The 16616-nt window shown below is 46.5% G+C and overlaps 2 protein-coding genes and 1 pseudogene across 5 annotated transcripts; 1 reads left to right on the top strand and 2 right to left on the bottom strand.

Annotated features, from left to right (window-relative positions):
• Positions 1 to 3213: 3213 nt before the first annotated feature.
• LOC109748116 (sm-like protein LSM7) lies at positions 3214 to 5342 on the bottom strand. Its single transcript, XM_020307164.4, has 5 exons — positions 5182 to 5342; positions 5014 to 5095; positions 4280 to 4351; positions 3912 to 3964; positions 3214 to 3622 (listed from the first exon to the last, which is right to left on the bottom strand). Exons 1-5 carry the CDS (start codon positions 5182 to 5184, stop codon positions 3530 to 3532), a joined length of 303 nt encoding a protein of 100 aa, XP_020162753.1. The 5' UTR covers positions 5185 to 5342; the 3' UTR covers positions 3214 to 3529.
• A 120-nt stretch (positions 5343 to 5462) lies between these two features.
• LOC109748112 (double-strand break repair protein MRE11) lies at positions 5463 to 11411 on the top strand. Of its 4 annotated transcripts, none has more exons than XM_020307159.4 (23): positions 5463 to 5739; positions 5987 to 6042; positions 6259 to 6394; positions 6502 to 6659; positions 6901 to 6991; positions 7102 to 7221; positions 7293 to 7361; positions 7481 to 7572; positions 7685 to 7787; positions 7872 to 7979; positions 8064 to 8126; positions 8198 to 8269; positions 8435 to 8512; positions 8590 to 8652; positions 8740 to 8806; positions 8888 to 8970; positions 9448 to 9561; positions 9675 to 9752; positions 9902 to 9970; positions 10078 to 10301; positions 10533 to 10620; positions 10741 to 10926; positions 11015 to 11411. In XM_020307159.4, coding segments are annotated over exons 2-23 (2100 nt in total). In that variant the 5' UTR covers positions 5463 to 5739; positions 5987 to 6040; the 3' UTR covers positions 11051 to 11411. The 4 variants fall into 4 exon arrangements, with proteins under 4 accessions (XP_020162748.1, XP_073365397.1, XP_040255968.1 ...); XM_073509296.1 differs by having other exon boundaries at positions 5476 to 5895; XM_040400034.3 differs by having other exon boundaries at positions 5476 to 5895; positions 10075 to 10301.
• On the bottom strand, positions 11382 to 14196 carry LOC109748113 (uncharacterized; annotated as a pseudogene).
• Positions 14197 to 16616: the final 2420 nt, after the last annotated feature.

Raw genomic sequence — 16616 nt, 5'->3', positions numbered from 1 at the left:
AGTAATAGTAGTAGATGCAGGCAGGAGTCGGTCTACTTGTCTCGGACGTGATGCCTATATACATGATCATACCTAGATATTCTCATAACTATGCTCAATTCTGTCAATTGCTCAACAGTAATTTGTTCACCCACCGTAAATACTTATGCTCTTGAGAGAAGCCAATAGTGAAACCTATGGCCCCCGGGTCTATTTTCCATCATATTACTCTTCCAACACTTAGCTATTTCTGGCGCCTTTTTCATTTTACTTTCTTTACTTTGCATCTTTATCATAAAAATACCAAAAATATTATCTTATCATATCTATCAGATCTCACTCTCGTAAGTGACCGTGTAGGGATTGACAACCCCTTATCACGTTGGTTGCGAGGATTTATTTGTTTGTGTAGGTGCGAGGGACTCGTGCGTGGCCTCCTACTGGATTGATACCTTGGTTCTCAAAAACTGAGGGAAATACTTACGCTACTTTGCTGCATCACCCTTTCCTCTTCAAGGGAAAACCAACGCAGTGCTCAAGAGGTAGCAGGGTGCACCGTACCAAGGGTGGGTGTAGAAAAACCACTCTCTTAACCATATTGATCAGAAATTGGTATAAGTCTTTTCTACACCTTTCCTTGCTCACTGTGGTGAATTAAACACCATGTCGATAATATGATATGCTTACATATAGACGTCACTCAATTGTTATGACTGCATGAGCGCGAAACAAGCAGCAAGTCAGAGCTTCGATGACAAGCTGAGGGTTAACAGTTGAGTGGTATTTTGCTTAGATGTATTTCTTTCAATTTTGATCTGAATAGCCATGAATATTTAGCTGCAGATGGTATTTAGCAAGCTACTGGGAGTCCTCGAACAAACATCCAAATTTACCTGCTCTATCTGAGCTGCCACCTTAGACTCAGAGGACTCTCGGGATGCACGCAACGGCTTGCCAGACTAATGGGTTGCTATTCAATTCTCAGTCTCGATTGGATCAGAGTCTTCAAGGCGTGCATCTTTAACACATTATTCCGTGTGTTTGTTTAGTATAGTTGGATTGAGTTACTTTATGTGCTTATTCCCAATTGACTATGCGCAGTTCAGTTAATAGAATTTTTGGATTTAATTTTCTGAAATATTTCATATGCACAAGAACCGAGGCACATGTGTGGTCATAGGGTGACTGATGTGCCAAGTTGTGAATCTTCAGGTGTTTAGATAGGTTGATATGAGGATGTGCTTTCCAATGCATCAAGTAAGGAGCTGGCGGATTTGATTCATGGTGATTTGTGTTCATTAATGTCTGAGTGCCAAATGAAACTAGGTACTTGCGTACATTGCAAGACATTAGTTTGTCTCCTCCAGAGATGTGTTTTATACTCTTCTGATGAAACTTTACACAAGGTTCTTCATGTCAAATGACATGGAGAAGCTTCCATCATATTAGAATAGCTGTGTTATGTCTAAAGTTCATTTCAGTTCATTTTTACACATCGTGTTTGAAGCACTGAGAGAATTACCTATGGTATGTTTCATAAATTGATGTTAACTATGTAAGTTGGAATAGAACAATCTATTCTCGTCTTATTATGCTTTCGTCACACATACACTGCATTGTTATATAGTAGTATATGAATGTCATGAGGAACCAACATCTCAGTTAAAGCTCTCTGATGTGCACTGAAGAAGTCTTCTCAAACAAGGTCAATAATTCTTATTTGTATTTCAACACATGCGATGTGATTCGTCGGGTGATGCCAAGTGTTCCCCTTGCACATCGCATGCCTTGCGTGGGTTGAACTGCGGAATGACCAGTGTAAGAGGTTTTACTTGAACAAGTGTGATAGTGACAATCACTGTACCTATGAGGCTACGAGCACCATGAGGAAAACACTCGGATATTTGGAAGAGGCCGGTGATAATGTAAAAAGGTTCTAACTTGACACACGAGTGGCAATACGAAGATGGTCTATTTTGACACATGAGAACGAGACTTTGACCATGGAATATCAAGGAGTGATTACGTGCAATCTTACTAGTGTTCTACTAACTTTTCACTGCTCCAACGAAGGTTTTTTATTTTTATTTTTTACAATTGATATTGAAGATCAGATTCTCAGGGGCAGGAGCATATCCTGTCACCCAATTGTTCGTTGCCCGACGCGGCTCTGCCTCTGCCTGGCACTAAGCATCTACAGATTGAGGAGAGCAGCAAAAGACGCCCACGAAAAAGGAGCTGCTATTTTTCCTGACGCGGCTCTGCCTCTGCCTGGCACTAAGAGCATCTCTAGCAGACCCCGTAAAAGCGGTCAAATCCGCAAAAATCCGCGTTTGCAGTTTCGTGATGTCAAAAAACGTTCCGAATAGACCCCGCAAAAGCGGTTAAACCCGTAAAAAATTTGCAGGCCCCTGGGAATCCATCCCCACGACCCTTAATTTTGCAGATTTGGAAGCAAAATATAAGGGGAACTGCAAACCGGTCAACGCTACGCGACAAGAAAATTCCTCCGTGCGCACACGTGCTCCGGTGACCTTCCGTCACAGAACTCGCCGGAATCTCGTCGTTTACCGCTACCGCGGCATCGGCTTGCGGAGTAGATCACAGGAGCAATGGCTGAAGACTCGAGCAGCTACCCGGCCACGAACGAGCTAGCTAGCTAGCTCGCTCGCAAGGTCCTCGATCCATCCGGCCACGAACGTTGAGGGAGTAGCTAGAAAGCTCCTCGATCCAGCCGGCCATGGAATAGCTAGCTAGCTCCCAGATCCATCCGGCAACACGGAGGAGCTGCCTCCTGGATCGATTCGGCGACTACCATGAACGACGGGAGCTGACTATGAACACAGGCGAGAGGAAGAAGACACGGGAAAGAATATACGCAGATATTCTTTTTTACGGGTCCGTTATGCGGGGTCTACATCCGCGGCCATCCGCGCCGGCCCGCAAAGCCGTTTTTTCGTAAACTGCAAACGCGTTTTGCGGGCCGGCAGAATGCGAGGTCTGCTAGAGATGCTCTAAGCATCTACAAATTGAGGAGAGCAGCAAACGACGCCCACGAAAACGGAGCTGCTATTTTTCCTGACTAGCAAGTGGGCAGGCTGGATCTTTTATTGGCCATTTTTTTCTTTCTCTCAAGGGACTGAAGACTTTCCTCTATACTGACAGAAACAGAGAGGCTGGTAAAAAAGGAAGCAGGCCTGGGCACACATGGTAATAGAACCCACCCACTGGAGATCATTCAATCAGGCGTCTTCCATGGTATTTTGTCTGTGAGCAAATCTGGTAAACTTGTATCTTCACCTGATATTTCATCAAGCTAGAATGCAAGATAGATGCAGCCATTCTCCTAGAACCATGACAACATTCTCCAGCAATGAAGATACATGCAACCATGGCTGCTATGGAAGGATGTTTTAAGCAGCTCGATACAAATTACAAGTTCATCAGCACATGTCAAACACGGGTACAATTAGTTTTTTCCAAAAGAACAGAAGCTCTTTCGGCACATGCTTGAGTAATACAGCTCTGAACCAATTGCCCAGTATAAAGCTTATGACGCCCCCTCCGCTGCGAGGAAGGGGTTGGCAATCTCGTCGGTTCCATCAGTTGGTGACACCAGCATGACAGCAGTGCCTCTGCACACCTGCAACACAAAGTATCATTGTGTCAATAGATGTATGGCATATGTACTCAACAATAGCAAAGCAAAACACACAAAAGGATTTATGAAACAATCAATTCATATCCAGCATAACAACTGATGAGCACATGGGTAACTAATTGCTGAGAAAGATTAAGGGCCACATGGTATATATGTTAATATAACGTCGGTAAACAATGGAGGATAGCATCCACTATCAAGATATTCAAAATGATAGGCAGAGGATTGAATCCACATGTTGACTGATAGACAATAGTAAAAGAGTACTTACAATGAGACCAAGTTGTCTGGTCTTGGTTGACAGCTTCAACGGGTCATCTTGCTCTAAAAAAGAAAATTGCAACATGAGGATTATAAGACATGATACTGTAGAAGAAAGGAGGGGCATTGTTCTCTTTATTAGATGTCCAAGAGTCACGATGATCATGCTGTTTATAGAAAACATATTTGTTGTAATCTACTACTCCATGCAGTGCTCTAGTACAAGGTCAGCCTTGACGAAATTTTAGTAGAACAAAAGATTCTATGCTGAACAAATAAGTCATAACTCTCATCCTAAGCTCTAACTGTAGACACTGTCAATGATTTAGGAAAAAGAATAGATGGTCAGTAAAACCCAAAGGAAGGAAGCCTAAATACCTCTTTCAGACTCGACTGCTTCATCCAGCACTAAGTTGAGCAGCTGGTCATATCCCTTCAAGGTTCCTGTAACTGCAAACATGCTTATGTCACGTCAGTATACGACTGCAAGCAAGAGCACAGGAGGAGACAAACAGGTACATGGGTTTCATAGACCTGGCCACCGTAGGAGCTTAAATACTTCTCAACTACGTAGTAAGGTAAGAGACGACTCATACGAGCTGAAATACTTGTCAACTACTAAGGTAAGAGACACCTCATACCCATACCCATCAAAATCTGTAGACAAACATGCCCAACAAAAAAGAGGTGCAAGCAAGCACAAGCTTGTAAATGATTTGCCATAAAAATCCGTACATCACGCTAACACACGATGAATTACCATGAACCAGCTTAATTTTGCTTTTCCCACCCCACCCGTTTGCTCACTGTAGGGACTAGATAAACAACTTACACAGAGGCATTTGTTTGCTGACTAGAATGAAAACAGCAAACAAACCCACAGAGAGGCATTTATCAGCATACTACAGGAACACAAGATGCAACAACTGAATCAGACGAAGACCAAACTAACAAGTTGTGTCGGTGACATTTGTACACCCATCTCTGCACCAAATACTCCACCGGCGACAGAGCCTAACGCAAACAAATCGGGGGCGCCTCTAGCGGATCTGACAATGTATCATAACACAGGGACAGAAGAAAAAGAGGGGTTTCGGCTGTGCCAATCAAACCTTGGCGGCCGCCGGTGAGCTTGACCTGGACGCCCTTGTCGACGAACTTGGCCAGGTCGAGCGCCGTCTCCTTGCGCCCCGCCTGAGCAGAAACCAACAGCAAACCATCAACGGCACGCCCGCACCAACACGAATCGGACCACCGAACCAGCCCGCGCACCAGCTTACCATCTCACCAGCCGAACCCTGCTCTCGCCTCGAGCGCGCGGACCGGGCTTGGAGTTTGCCCTAGAAATCGATCGCCGCCGCAGGTCGGGAAGGAACACTCTCGTCTCGCGTAGGAGGAAGCCGGGAGCAGCTCGTGGCTATGGCTATGGGCTACGGACGGGCAGGGGAGAGACCGAGAGAGGTTCTATCCTGGGCGGCCCAGGTGGAGCTGCCGCGTGGGCCGGGGTTCCAGGCCCAGGGCTTTCGGGCCGGTTTAGCCTGGCGAAGTGGCGACCCAGGAAGGAAAGTAAAGCCGCGACGGACCCCGCGACCGGCGCGTCAATTCTTTTCTTTCCTTTCCTCCCGCTGCCTCCGGTTCGTCCGCCGCTGACACCGGTGCTGCCGCGCCGCGCCGCCCGGGGTCGTCAGCAGCCGCGACTCCGCTGCCGCGGCCTGCGCGTGCAGGGGTAGGTTGCGAGCGGTCCGTCGCTCCCGCCGGCTGCGGCTTCGCGCCAGGTCGGTCGCCGCGGTGGGCTTCTCCCATCGACGGCGGTGGAGGCGGCCACAGGAGAAGCGAAGGTGATTGCTGTGCTTCTCTCGCCGTAGAATCCGACGTCTTCGCGTTTTCTGCGTGCCTTGTTTCGTGGCGGCTTGCTGCGTGCGAGGTTGGCTCTGGTTTGGGTGTGCGGGGTAGCTACTCTGGCGCCTTGCACGTGTTCGACGAAAAGCCTCCAAGTCTCCATCCTGCTCCAGCCACTCTCGTCGTTGGTATATTCGCTTGTCAACTAACTAATTAACTATTGTTGCGTGTCTGTTGTCGTTGCAGTGAGCCGTTGATCGGAGACGAGTGCTTTGGCTCTAGTTAGAACCAGCAGAGGCAATGTGAGTCCACCTGATCATCATACTGCCTTAGTGGAACGATAATCTGGATAAATACATAGTAGTCAATCCCTATTGTTTGCAAGTAACTGCCCGTTGCATAGAGAGAACTACCTTTGTGCATTGGGGCATTCGATTGACCGCCACCTGCCACTAGGTTGACAGCGGCATGATGCTGTCCTCTCCACCTGACCTGTTTGCTGTTGAATGCCACTGCAGGGAAGACGACAAGGACACGCTCCGGATACTTGTGGCCACCGATTGCCATCTGGGCTACATGGAGAAGGACGAGATACGAAGGTTTGATTCGTTCGAGGCTTTTGAGGAGATATGCTCATTAGCAAAGCAGAAGGAGGTTCGTAGGAGCAACACTTTGTGCGCGGTTATTTCGATCCGCCTGTTCGTCCTGCCGTGGGCAGCCCGTTGTTGGTGTGTAATAACTGTGATGAGACTGTTTCGCAGGTAGACTTTGTGCTTCTCGGTGGTGACCTGTTCCATGAGAACAAGCCTTCACGTTCAACCTTGGTGAAGACCATTGAGATTCTACGTCGCTACTGCCTGAATGACCTGCCAGTGAAGTTCCAGGTTGTCAGTGATCAGACAGTCAACTTCCCAAACAGGTTAAACAATGAATCTCAAAGCTCAACGTTCCATTTCATAATGGTCCTCGTATTTTGGTGATCACTCGATTTAAATTCAAGAAGGACAACCACATGAGTTTTCATGAGAAAGCCTGTTACTTTGAACGTATTGTGATCTTATTTATCTCTTTATCATGCATGAAAACCGTAGGAAAGATGTGTGCAGTTATATTCTTGTATACTTCATGTTCTCAGATAAACTTTCCTGTTGCATTTCCAGATTTGGCCATGTAAACTATGAAGACCCACATTTCAATGTTGGCTTGCCTGTGTTCACTATCCATGGAAATCATGATGATCCTGCTGGGGTGGTATGAGCTTATTTTTATGATCTTTTGAATTGTATGGGTTTCTACTGAAATTATCTATATTATGTCTCTCGACTTTCTTTTATGCATTCATTCATTTTTCCTCATTGTAGGATAACCTCTCTGCTATTGATATCCTTTCGGCTTGCAATCTTGTAAATTATTTTGGGAAGATGGACCTTGGCGGCTCTGGTGTTGGTCAAATAGCTGTCCATCCAGTACTTGTTAAAAAGGTGAACTACTTCAGTCCCAGGCAATATCATGAGCTGTCAGATGCCAAATCTGCAATTTCATATCATTTCAGGGTACAACTACAGTTGCACTATATGGCCTTGGGAACATTAGAGATGAGCGACTGAACAGAATGTTTCAGGTGCCTTTCAATTCTGCTAGTTTGGTTTGGAGCTTTTTATAGAGCATTTTTCTTATCTTTGTACATCTGCAACGCAGTCACCCCTTAATGATTTCATATTCTGTATCTCAACACTTCAGACACCACATTCAGTACAATGGATGCGACCTGAAAGCCAAGAGGGTCTGTCAGTATCTGACTGGTTCAATATCCTGGTACTTCATCAGAACAGGTATGCGTAGCAAGTGAACAGCAGCAAAGTAAATTATTTTACTAATTTATTTCAGTCCTTAATCCTGCACGCTGGAAAGCAATTTTACATCTGAAGTTCTGAACACATACAGGATAAAGACAAACCCGAAAAGTGCCATCAATGAGCATTTCTTACCACGTTTTCTAGACTTCGTGGTATGGGGCCATGAGCATGAATGCCTTATTGACCCCCAGGTAATAATTTGGGATTTCTTTTTGAAATTAATTTTTTTTCAAGGAAGAAACTTACTGTGCTGACTTCTGATCAATTGCCTGTAGGAGGTCCCTGGAATGGGTTTTCACATTACGCAGCCAGGCTCATCAGTTGCAACCTCCCTGATTGATGGTGAAGCAAAACCAAAGCATGTTCTTTTGTTGGAAATCAAGGTCAATTTTCTTCTTCTTTTATGTTAAGCATTATGTTGTTGTGTTGTTCAGAGTTTTCTTGTTCCTTACATATTCCTTAAACAGGGAAACCAGTATAGGCCAAACAAAATACCTTTGATGACCGTTAGACCTTTTGAGTATGCTGAGGTATGCCACTCCTTACTTCATGCTTATATAAGTAAGTGATTCTCAGTTTCTCATGTTGTTCAAATGTGTAGGTTGTGCTGAAAGATGAAGCAGATGTCGACCCTAATGATCAGGCCTCTGTTCTTGAACATTTGGATAAAATTGTGAGTTTTAAGTTTCCTGTTTTGTGTTTAGAACTTCAGATATTGTCCCTTTTCCTATAAGCGTATGGCCTTGCTCGTGTGAATTGATCAAGAATTCTTATTTGCCAGTTTCTTTAGTCTGGTGAAACTCCCTTGTTAAATTGAAACGATTTACCTCAATTTCAGGTAAGAAATCTGATCGAAAAGAGTAGTCAACCAACAGCCAGTAGATCTGAAGCCAAACTTCCATTAGTTCGAATCAAGGTAAAATATCAAGAGAAGTTCCGTGAAAAATAATGAAGATATATAAAACACATTAAAGTCTGGGTACTGTTTTGCAGGTAGATTACTCTGGGTTTTCAACAATAAACCCGCAACGATTTGGTCAGAAGTATGTCGGCAAGGTACCTCGGACACTAATGCATTAATTATTTAAGTGTTCTTCTCAAGCTTACCTGAACGAACTCATTTCATGGCCTCTTGTTGTAAAGGTTGCGAACCCCCAAGATATTCTCATTTTCTCAAAAGCAGCAAAGAAGCGCCAGACTACTACAGGAGGTATTTTGCTGTGTTTAAGAAAACAGTGCTATGAGAAATTTTGAGTAAACGTTCATTGACGTTGTCTTTAATATGTTGTAGAGAATATCGATGAGTCCGAGAAACTTCGTCCTGAGGAACTAAACCAACAAACTATTGAAGCTTTGGTTGCAGAAAATAACTTGGTATTTCTTGAAACTACACCTATTACATTTCTTCTTTCAGAAGGGGATGGGATACATATTGGTATCTGTTTTATTCTTAATGTCATGCCCTCTACTTGTATAATACATGATATCAGGAAAACAATCTACTAAGCATCATACGTTAAACCCGTTTCAAATGCTCACTGTTAGTTTAGGTATTGGAGAGAAATGTAATATGCTTCATAAAATCATAAATATAATGAAAGATTAAATACTTTTGGCTAGAAGGTAGAAGCTGCATTGTGATAGGCATTGGACCATTGATCAGTTAATATGATGCACCTACATGGCTATTCGGCCGCGTTATAACTTTACATGAGCTGAAAGTTGATAACAGTATTGTGAGACGATGGATGATTTTATTGTCCAGCGGACTTCCAAATTTTGTTCTACAGATTTGAACACATTCCAACTTTATTTTTTGTTTCTACAATGGCGCACATTTCTTGTTTGCAGAAAATGGAGATTCTTCCAGTTGACGACTTGGACATTGCATTGCATGACTTTGTCAGCAAGGATGACAAGACCGCATTCTATGCCTGTTTGCAGCGAAATCTGGATGAAACAAGGGTATGATTTGCTACCGTTCTGTAGTCTTAGGCATATAGAGTTAGTCCTCAACTTGACCGCATGATTCCTGAGAAGTTATGTCTAAGCTCCAAACGTTTTGTTCGAAATTGCAGAAGAAACTGAATTCTGAAGCAGAGAAATTTAAAATCGAGGAAGAAGATATAATAGTCAAAGTCGGCGAGTGCATGCAGGTATAAACCCTTGTACTATAGTTTTGGGACGAGGTTCTGGCAGAAAGGTTTATGAATCGCAATAAATGCAAAGATGGAACATCTTGGATACGGTATTGAAGGAGTTGAACCAGGATTTCCAAATGGTTGACCATTTTACTCTCTACTAGGAACGTGTAAAGGAAATATCCCTCCGCTCCAAGGGAGACACAGGGCTTGCATCAAGCACTCAAAATTTGGTGATCACATTTATTTAAGCCCTTGCCATCTGCTGCACCTCCTTATGCTGTATGCCATTTTTTTTTAGTTTCTGACCTGCTTATTGCTCTGATGGTACTCAAAGCAGGATACTACTAGAGGTAAATCTGTAGCAGCTGAAAGTAGCCTGAACACTTTTAGTGATGACGAGGACACCAGGGAGTTGCTTCTTGGTACGAGATCAACCCGATCTACAGCTGGATTTACTAGACCCTCTAAAGATGCTACTGGTGCCGCTAGAGGTGGAGCTTCCAAAAGAGGCAGGGGGAAAGGCTCATTGAAACAAACCACCCTTAGTTTCAGTCAATCAAGGTTTGTTAAAATTCCTTGCCATTTTTGTCTTTTCAGCACTAAAAATTTCTAGTCTGGTGTGAACTATATGTTACCTTGGAGAAATCTATGGATTAACACCATGCATGTGGAGCTCATGGACAAAGGGAACTCTAATCAGTTGTCTGCCATTTACCAATGTTTTAGTTTTTGAATGTCGTAGAACTTGTGTGTTGGAACTTCAACATTGATCTGACCGAACAACATGTTCAGGTCAAGTGCTGCTATTCGCAGTGAGGAGGTGGACTCTTCCTCGGATGAGGACGCAGCAAACGAAGCAAATGAAGTTGTTGAAAATTCAGTACGTCTGTTTCCTCTTTATACTTACGCAGACTTTATACATCCATGACAAATCGGCAATCTGGACCGCCTTTGACAAACGACTTCATGAAGTGTTTTATGGTTCCTCGAATGCTCGTAGGATCCTGAGGACAGTTTCCCACAAAGTGGACGGAAAAGGCCGGCTCCTAGAGGTAGAGGTCGGGCCAGAGGCACTAGCACTGCGAAAAGAGGGAGGAAAGCCGACACTGGTTCCATGCCAAGCATGGTGATGAGCAAAGACGATGACAGCGACGAAGATGACAAGCCTAAGAAACCTCCGCCTCGGGTAAGCGAAGTCACCTCGTAATTGTCGCGTGAGGATGTTGTTTGTGTTGTGTTACATGATTGATATTAAGAGTTCTGTTGTTTTGCAGGTCACGAGGAACTACGGGGCCGTCAAGAGGAGATGATTCTCGTTCTCATGAAGCGATTCGGAGAATCAAGGGCACGGTTATAATAGCTGATGTGTTCCCATGGACCTGGCTGGCGGTCTGTTTGCGGTGAAAGACAAGTGGAACTCGATTACCCGATCTCGTGTACTGTAATTTATATGCTTGTGTAACTGCTAAACGCTGGTAGTTAGTTTGCCAGTTACCATTGGGAACTATTATCATTGACATATACTGTTCCAGGCTAGTCGGTCGTGTGATGCCTATGGCATCCACAGAAGTCTGTTAAGCAAGGCATTGAACTGAAACTCATCAGAGAATCATTTTTCTCGAGCAATGAGGGAAACAATGCTGATAATGCAGGAAAGGCCATCTTCTCATACTTGCAAAACTATACATAATGTCACAATCCAAGAAACAGTTTCCTGGGAACCTCAAAAGCAAATTACAGAGGCATGTAGTAACGGCCTGGCTGCGCATTCATGTAGTAGGGAGGAGGGGGAGGTGCGGAAAGCGGCGGCCCAGCAACTGGATGCAGAAGAGCTCTGCGCGGAGGCGGCATGTGGCTTGAGCTAACTTGGGTGTATGTAATAGAGTTAACTAAAGTAAGAGCCTGGGGCTTGAGCTAAGCGCTTACCAAGAGGCTGCTGTCCATATGGTCCATAACTGCCAGAGCTCCATGACGAAGCACCATCATGACGCTGATGAACAGCTTGAGGCAATGGCTGGGCATGGACTGGAGTTGCAGGTCCATAGCCGGATCCCACGTAGTCTCCCACTGGCTCAGGAGTCTGGTAGATGTTCGTCGCGTAACCAGGGCTGCTGTATGGACTTGGGTACCCTTGGGAACCATATGCATTTTGTGATCCATATCCAGGAAGCGGGGTGCTTGGGTAGCTTCCGTAGGCTTGATGTTGGTTCGCGGTGCTTGCGTAGCTTGTGTGAACTTGATGCTGGTCTGCGGTGCTTGGGTAGCTTGCGTGAACTTGATGCTGGTCTGCGGTGTTTGGGTAGCTCGGATTCGGGTAGCTTGCGCATGTCTGTTGCTGATATGGGGCATTCGAGTAGCTTGACTGGATCTGATGTGGAGCACTTGAGTAGCCAGACGGCGCACACGGAGCATGCACGCCTTGTCCATATGAGTAGTTCATTGGTGGTTCAAAGCTTGACGACGGAGATGGTCCTGCCGCAGAAACACTCCCGGTATATGCTGAGCTAACCTGGAAAACAATCTCAGAGAAGTCAGGGCATTGCTGTTGTCACTTAGGATCGTTATATGGAAAGACGCATGGGCAGAACAATTTCAGAAAGAATAATGACACCGTACCATCTGGTTACTGAAATTGCCATGGCTGGGAGTTGAGGCTCTTGGCAGCAAACGTTTCATCTCGTCTAGGTCTCTCTGGGCATCATCCCTGGAAAGCTCCACAAAAATCACCTGTGCACACATGAAGAAAAAATGAGTTGGATAAAAACATGAAGTGGCCAAACGATGCATTGCATTATCATGATTTGTAGTATACCTCATCGAAAGGCTCCTTTGAACCAGGCATATCCTTTGACAGTGGCAAGACAAAATTGGCTGAAAAGAGAAGCATTTAGCAAATTAGTGACTTATAAAGGATGTAGATAGAACAGGGATAAAAAACACCCAAAAGTTTGTCTAGATAGTTACCTGTCATCTGGTCAACTGCTTCAGCTGGTACATCTTTCCCCATCTCCTGGAATCGTTTTGCTGCCCGGGAATTGAGTTCAGTTGACGATGGGAAAACGACCACAGCAATCTGTTCCGTATAAGATATAAGCCATCCAACATTAGCACTCTATTAATTTATTTAATAAAAACTCCTGAAAACAGGGTATGTCTCTTTTTCGGCGGCTTACTTTACAGTAGTTTGCAAATGGCCTCAGCTTGCGAATGCGGGCGCTTTTGTACACATTTGTTTGGTCGAGAATGTAATTGCGGGGGATCCTTGCGGCTCTGTCCAGCAATGTGTTGAAAATCTGTGTGGCATGATCCATCAAACGGTCAAAGCGCTCACCGTAGTTGTTCTTACGGAGCAATCCTGGCACCTGCAAACAGCACAACAAGATGAAAAGCAAATTCCGAGAGCACAAACAGTGCTTGTAAGATGGGCGGCGGGGTTGCGGTTACCTTCATTTGGTCCAATGCAAGGTTAGTTCCAAGAAGGACGAAGCGTTTCTCCGGATGTTCCTTGACCCACTTCTCTGCCCAAGTAGTCTTCCCCGACGCCGGGAGGCCGACCATCATCATAACCTCACACTCCTTCTGTTCCGGAAACACAGGCCCGAACACCGCATTGCCATCGACGAGAGCTGAGGACCAGGGCTCGTAGCCATCGACCAGCTCCAGCCCATCCTCCCTGCTAAACTGCATCTCGACGACGACATTCTTCAGCAGAACGTGCGGGAAAATTGCCGACCCACTGCATTGGCCTGACAGGAGCATCAACCAGACCAAACCCTTTGTGGCCGGCATCAAAGTAGTGAGCAATGCCGAGCCACTCGCCGTTCTTGGCGAACCCAATCGAGGCCATGGGCTTGGAATCGAGGTCCACGGCGCAGACGACGGTGTCCCCGACCCCGAACCCGGCGCCGTAATCGAAGAACCTGCCCCGGTGGGAGAGCTTCCCCGTGCCCCCGAACCCGAAGCCGCGGCCGCCGGCCTCCCCGAGGCCGCCCACGGGGTCGTCCCCCCTGGAGACGCCGACGCGGCAGAGGTGGCGCTGGGCGGCCTCCGTGTCGCCCATCTCCACGGCCTGCTCCGCCACCACCCTGCACCCGAAGCAGTAGCGCCCGCCGCGGCGGACCCCCGCCGTCGCGCGCGCGCCCGACCAGCAGTAGGCGAACCCGCCCCCGTGCAGCGCCTCCCCCCGCAGCCCGCCGGCGCCGACGTCGAAGTCTGGAGAGAGAGAGAGAAGCGGGACGCGTGTCCAGCAGTCCTTGTGTGAGCGAGGGTTTGCAGACAGTTTTAATTTCGGCGGGTGTGCGCGCTTACCGAGGTTGCAGTCCGCCGGGTTGAGCTGCACGCGCGGCGGCGCCGGCGCCGGCTCGGGGTCGGCTTGGTCGCCGTCGTGGCGGGGGCGCTTCGGCGGGGGCTGCGCGGCATCGTCGCCCGGCCTCGTCGCCATTGGTGGGTCGGTGATGTTTCGGTTGAGCCGAAGTCGCTCGCGGTCGATTCGATTGGGACGGAACGGAGTCGAGTCGGTACGGAAGGTGCGGCAAAAGGCGAGAGGATTAAAAAGGGAACGTGCTTTTTTTTAGGAAAAAAATACTGCCGCTTTATTTAAAACACGAAGTTTGGAATGTCATCCGAAATTACATCAAAAACAAAATCCGGGGGAGCTTCTAACCAAACCTTACATAGTTCGTCTCCCACCCCTACTTTAGCGAACTTGTGCGCGGCAACATTAGCAGATCTCCTAACCCAAGAGACTTTAAAACCCTGAAAAGAATGCAGCAAAAGCTTTAAATCTTCCACCCATGGAACAGTGACGCCCAGGTTCTTCGTGGGCTGTTTTAGCATCTGCACCAAGGCTTGATTGTCCAACTCCAGATGTATGCGCTATGCATTGATCTCCCTGGCCAGTTCCAAAGCCCTTCTGCACGCCAAAATTTCAGTCGCTTCCGGGTCAGCAATATTCGGAAAGTGATGGCACAAACCCACCCTGAACGCTCCATGGTGATCTCTCACCACAGCGCCCCCTCCACCCTTGTCCCCATGCCTAGACGTAGCACCATCAGAGTTGATTTTAAGCCATCCATCATCAGGTGGCTGCCATCTCTGGCGCGGTGTTGGGGCTGCATGTTGTCTCCCCTCCATGTGCACGCTCTTCCACTCCTTCATATGTGCTACAACAGTAGCCATTACTTCATGTGGCGCTGCTATTTTCCATCCCTCCCTTGCCTCATTTCGAGCCAGCCACAAGCCGTAAGTCGCCTGTATCATCGCCTCCCTTTCGTCGCCAGAAGCACCAGAGAACCAGTTCAGAAGCCAGCTAGCTAACGCACTTTGGGAGCCGAGCTGAGGCGGTGGGATCACCACCGCAACTCCCCTTGCTAAGTGTAGTAGCTGCCAGAATTGTACTGAATGTTGACACGCCCAAAATCTGTGATAGATAGTCTCCTCTCGACCGCATGCAACACAAAAAACTCCGGGTTTAATCCGACGTCGGTGAAGTTCAGCTCCGACTGCCAAGCCATTTCTAATTAGTCGCCACATGTGAATTTTCGCCTTGGCTGGCACTTGTGTGTCCCATAATGCCATGTATCCTCTATGCTTCGCAACTGAGCTAGACGTATCTGGCTGTCCAGACCTCGCTCTTAACTTTGCCATGCACATGTGATATGCTGATTTGACCGTGAAACAACCATTCTTTGTATAGTTCCATGCGAGATAATCTGCCCGGCCGGGTCCTCCCACCGCAATTTGCTGTATATCATGCACGTCCTCCGGCGTGAACATTGCCTGCAGCCTTCCCAGGTTCCAACTCATTCCATCCGAGGACAGTAGATGTGCAACCCGTGTGACACCCGGCATATAAACCTGACCAAGCGGTTTCATGCTGTTGCTTCGTGGGATCCAACTGGCATGGTGTATGCGTACTTGGGACCCGTCCCCGATGCGCCAGATCAGTCCCTCCCTAAGGAGATCACGCCCGTGCAGAATGCTACGGAAAGTGTATGACGCCGTCGATGGACAGGTTGCTGTAAGTATTGAATCCTTGCTGAAATACCTCGCCTTAAGGACTCGAGCGCATAAAGAAGTCGGCACCTGCAAGATTCTCCATGCCTGCTTTGCGAGCAAAGCTTGATTAAACGCCTCCGGGTCTCTAAAGCCCATGCCACCATATCTTTTTGCCTCACACATCTTCTGCCATGAGATCCAATGTACTTTCCTTTCACCGTTCGCCTCGCCCCACCAGAATTTTGAAGAGATAGAAGTCAGATTCCCGCACATCTTCTTTGTAAGGCGAAAACAACTCATGGTGAAAGTAGGTACAGATTGTAGACCTGATTTGACAAGTACTTCCCTCGCAGCCTTAGACAGTCCCTGCCCCTTCCATCCACACACCTTTCCTTTAGAGCTCTCCGTCACATATTTGAAAGTGCTGTCCTTTGTGAAGGAAATATGCCCTAGAGGCAATAATAAAGTATTATATATTTCCTTATATCATGATAAATGTTTATTATTCATGCTAGAATTGTATTAACCGGAAACATAATACATGTGTGAATATATAGACAAACAGAGTGTCACTAGTATGCCTCTACTTGACTAGCTCGTTAATCAAAGATGGTTATGTTTCCTAGCCATAGACATAAGTTGTCATTTGATTAACGAGATCACCTCATTAGGAGAATGACGTGATTGACTTGACCCATTCCGTTAGCTTAGCACTCGATCGTTTAGTATGTTGCTATTGCTTTCTTCATGACTTATACATGTTCCTATGACTATGAGATTATGCAACTCCCGTTTACCGGAGGAACACTTTGTGTGCTACCAAACGTCACAACGTAAATGGGTGATTATAAAGGTGCTCTACAGGTGTCTCCAAAGGTA

The sequence above is a fragment of the Aegilops tauschii genome, chromosome 2 (assembly GCF_002575655.3).
Source record: "Aegilops tauschii subsp. strangulata cultivar AL8/78 chromosome 2, Aet v6.0, whole genome shotgun sequence".
In the NCBI taxonomy this organism is placed as follows: domain Eukaryota; kingdom Viridiplantae; phylum Streptophyta; class Magnoliopsida; order Poales; family Poaceae; genus Aegilops; species Aegilops tauschii.
This window is presented reverse-complemented; position numbering and strand designations above follow the sequence as displayed.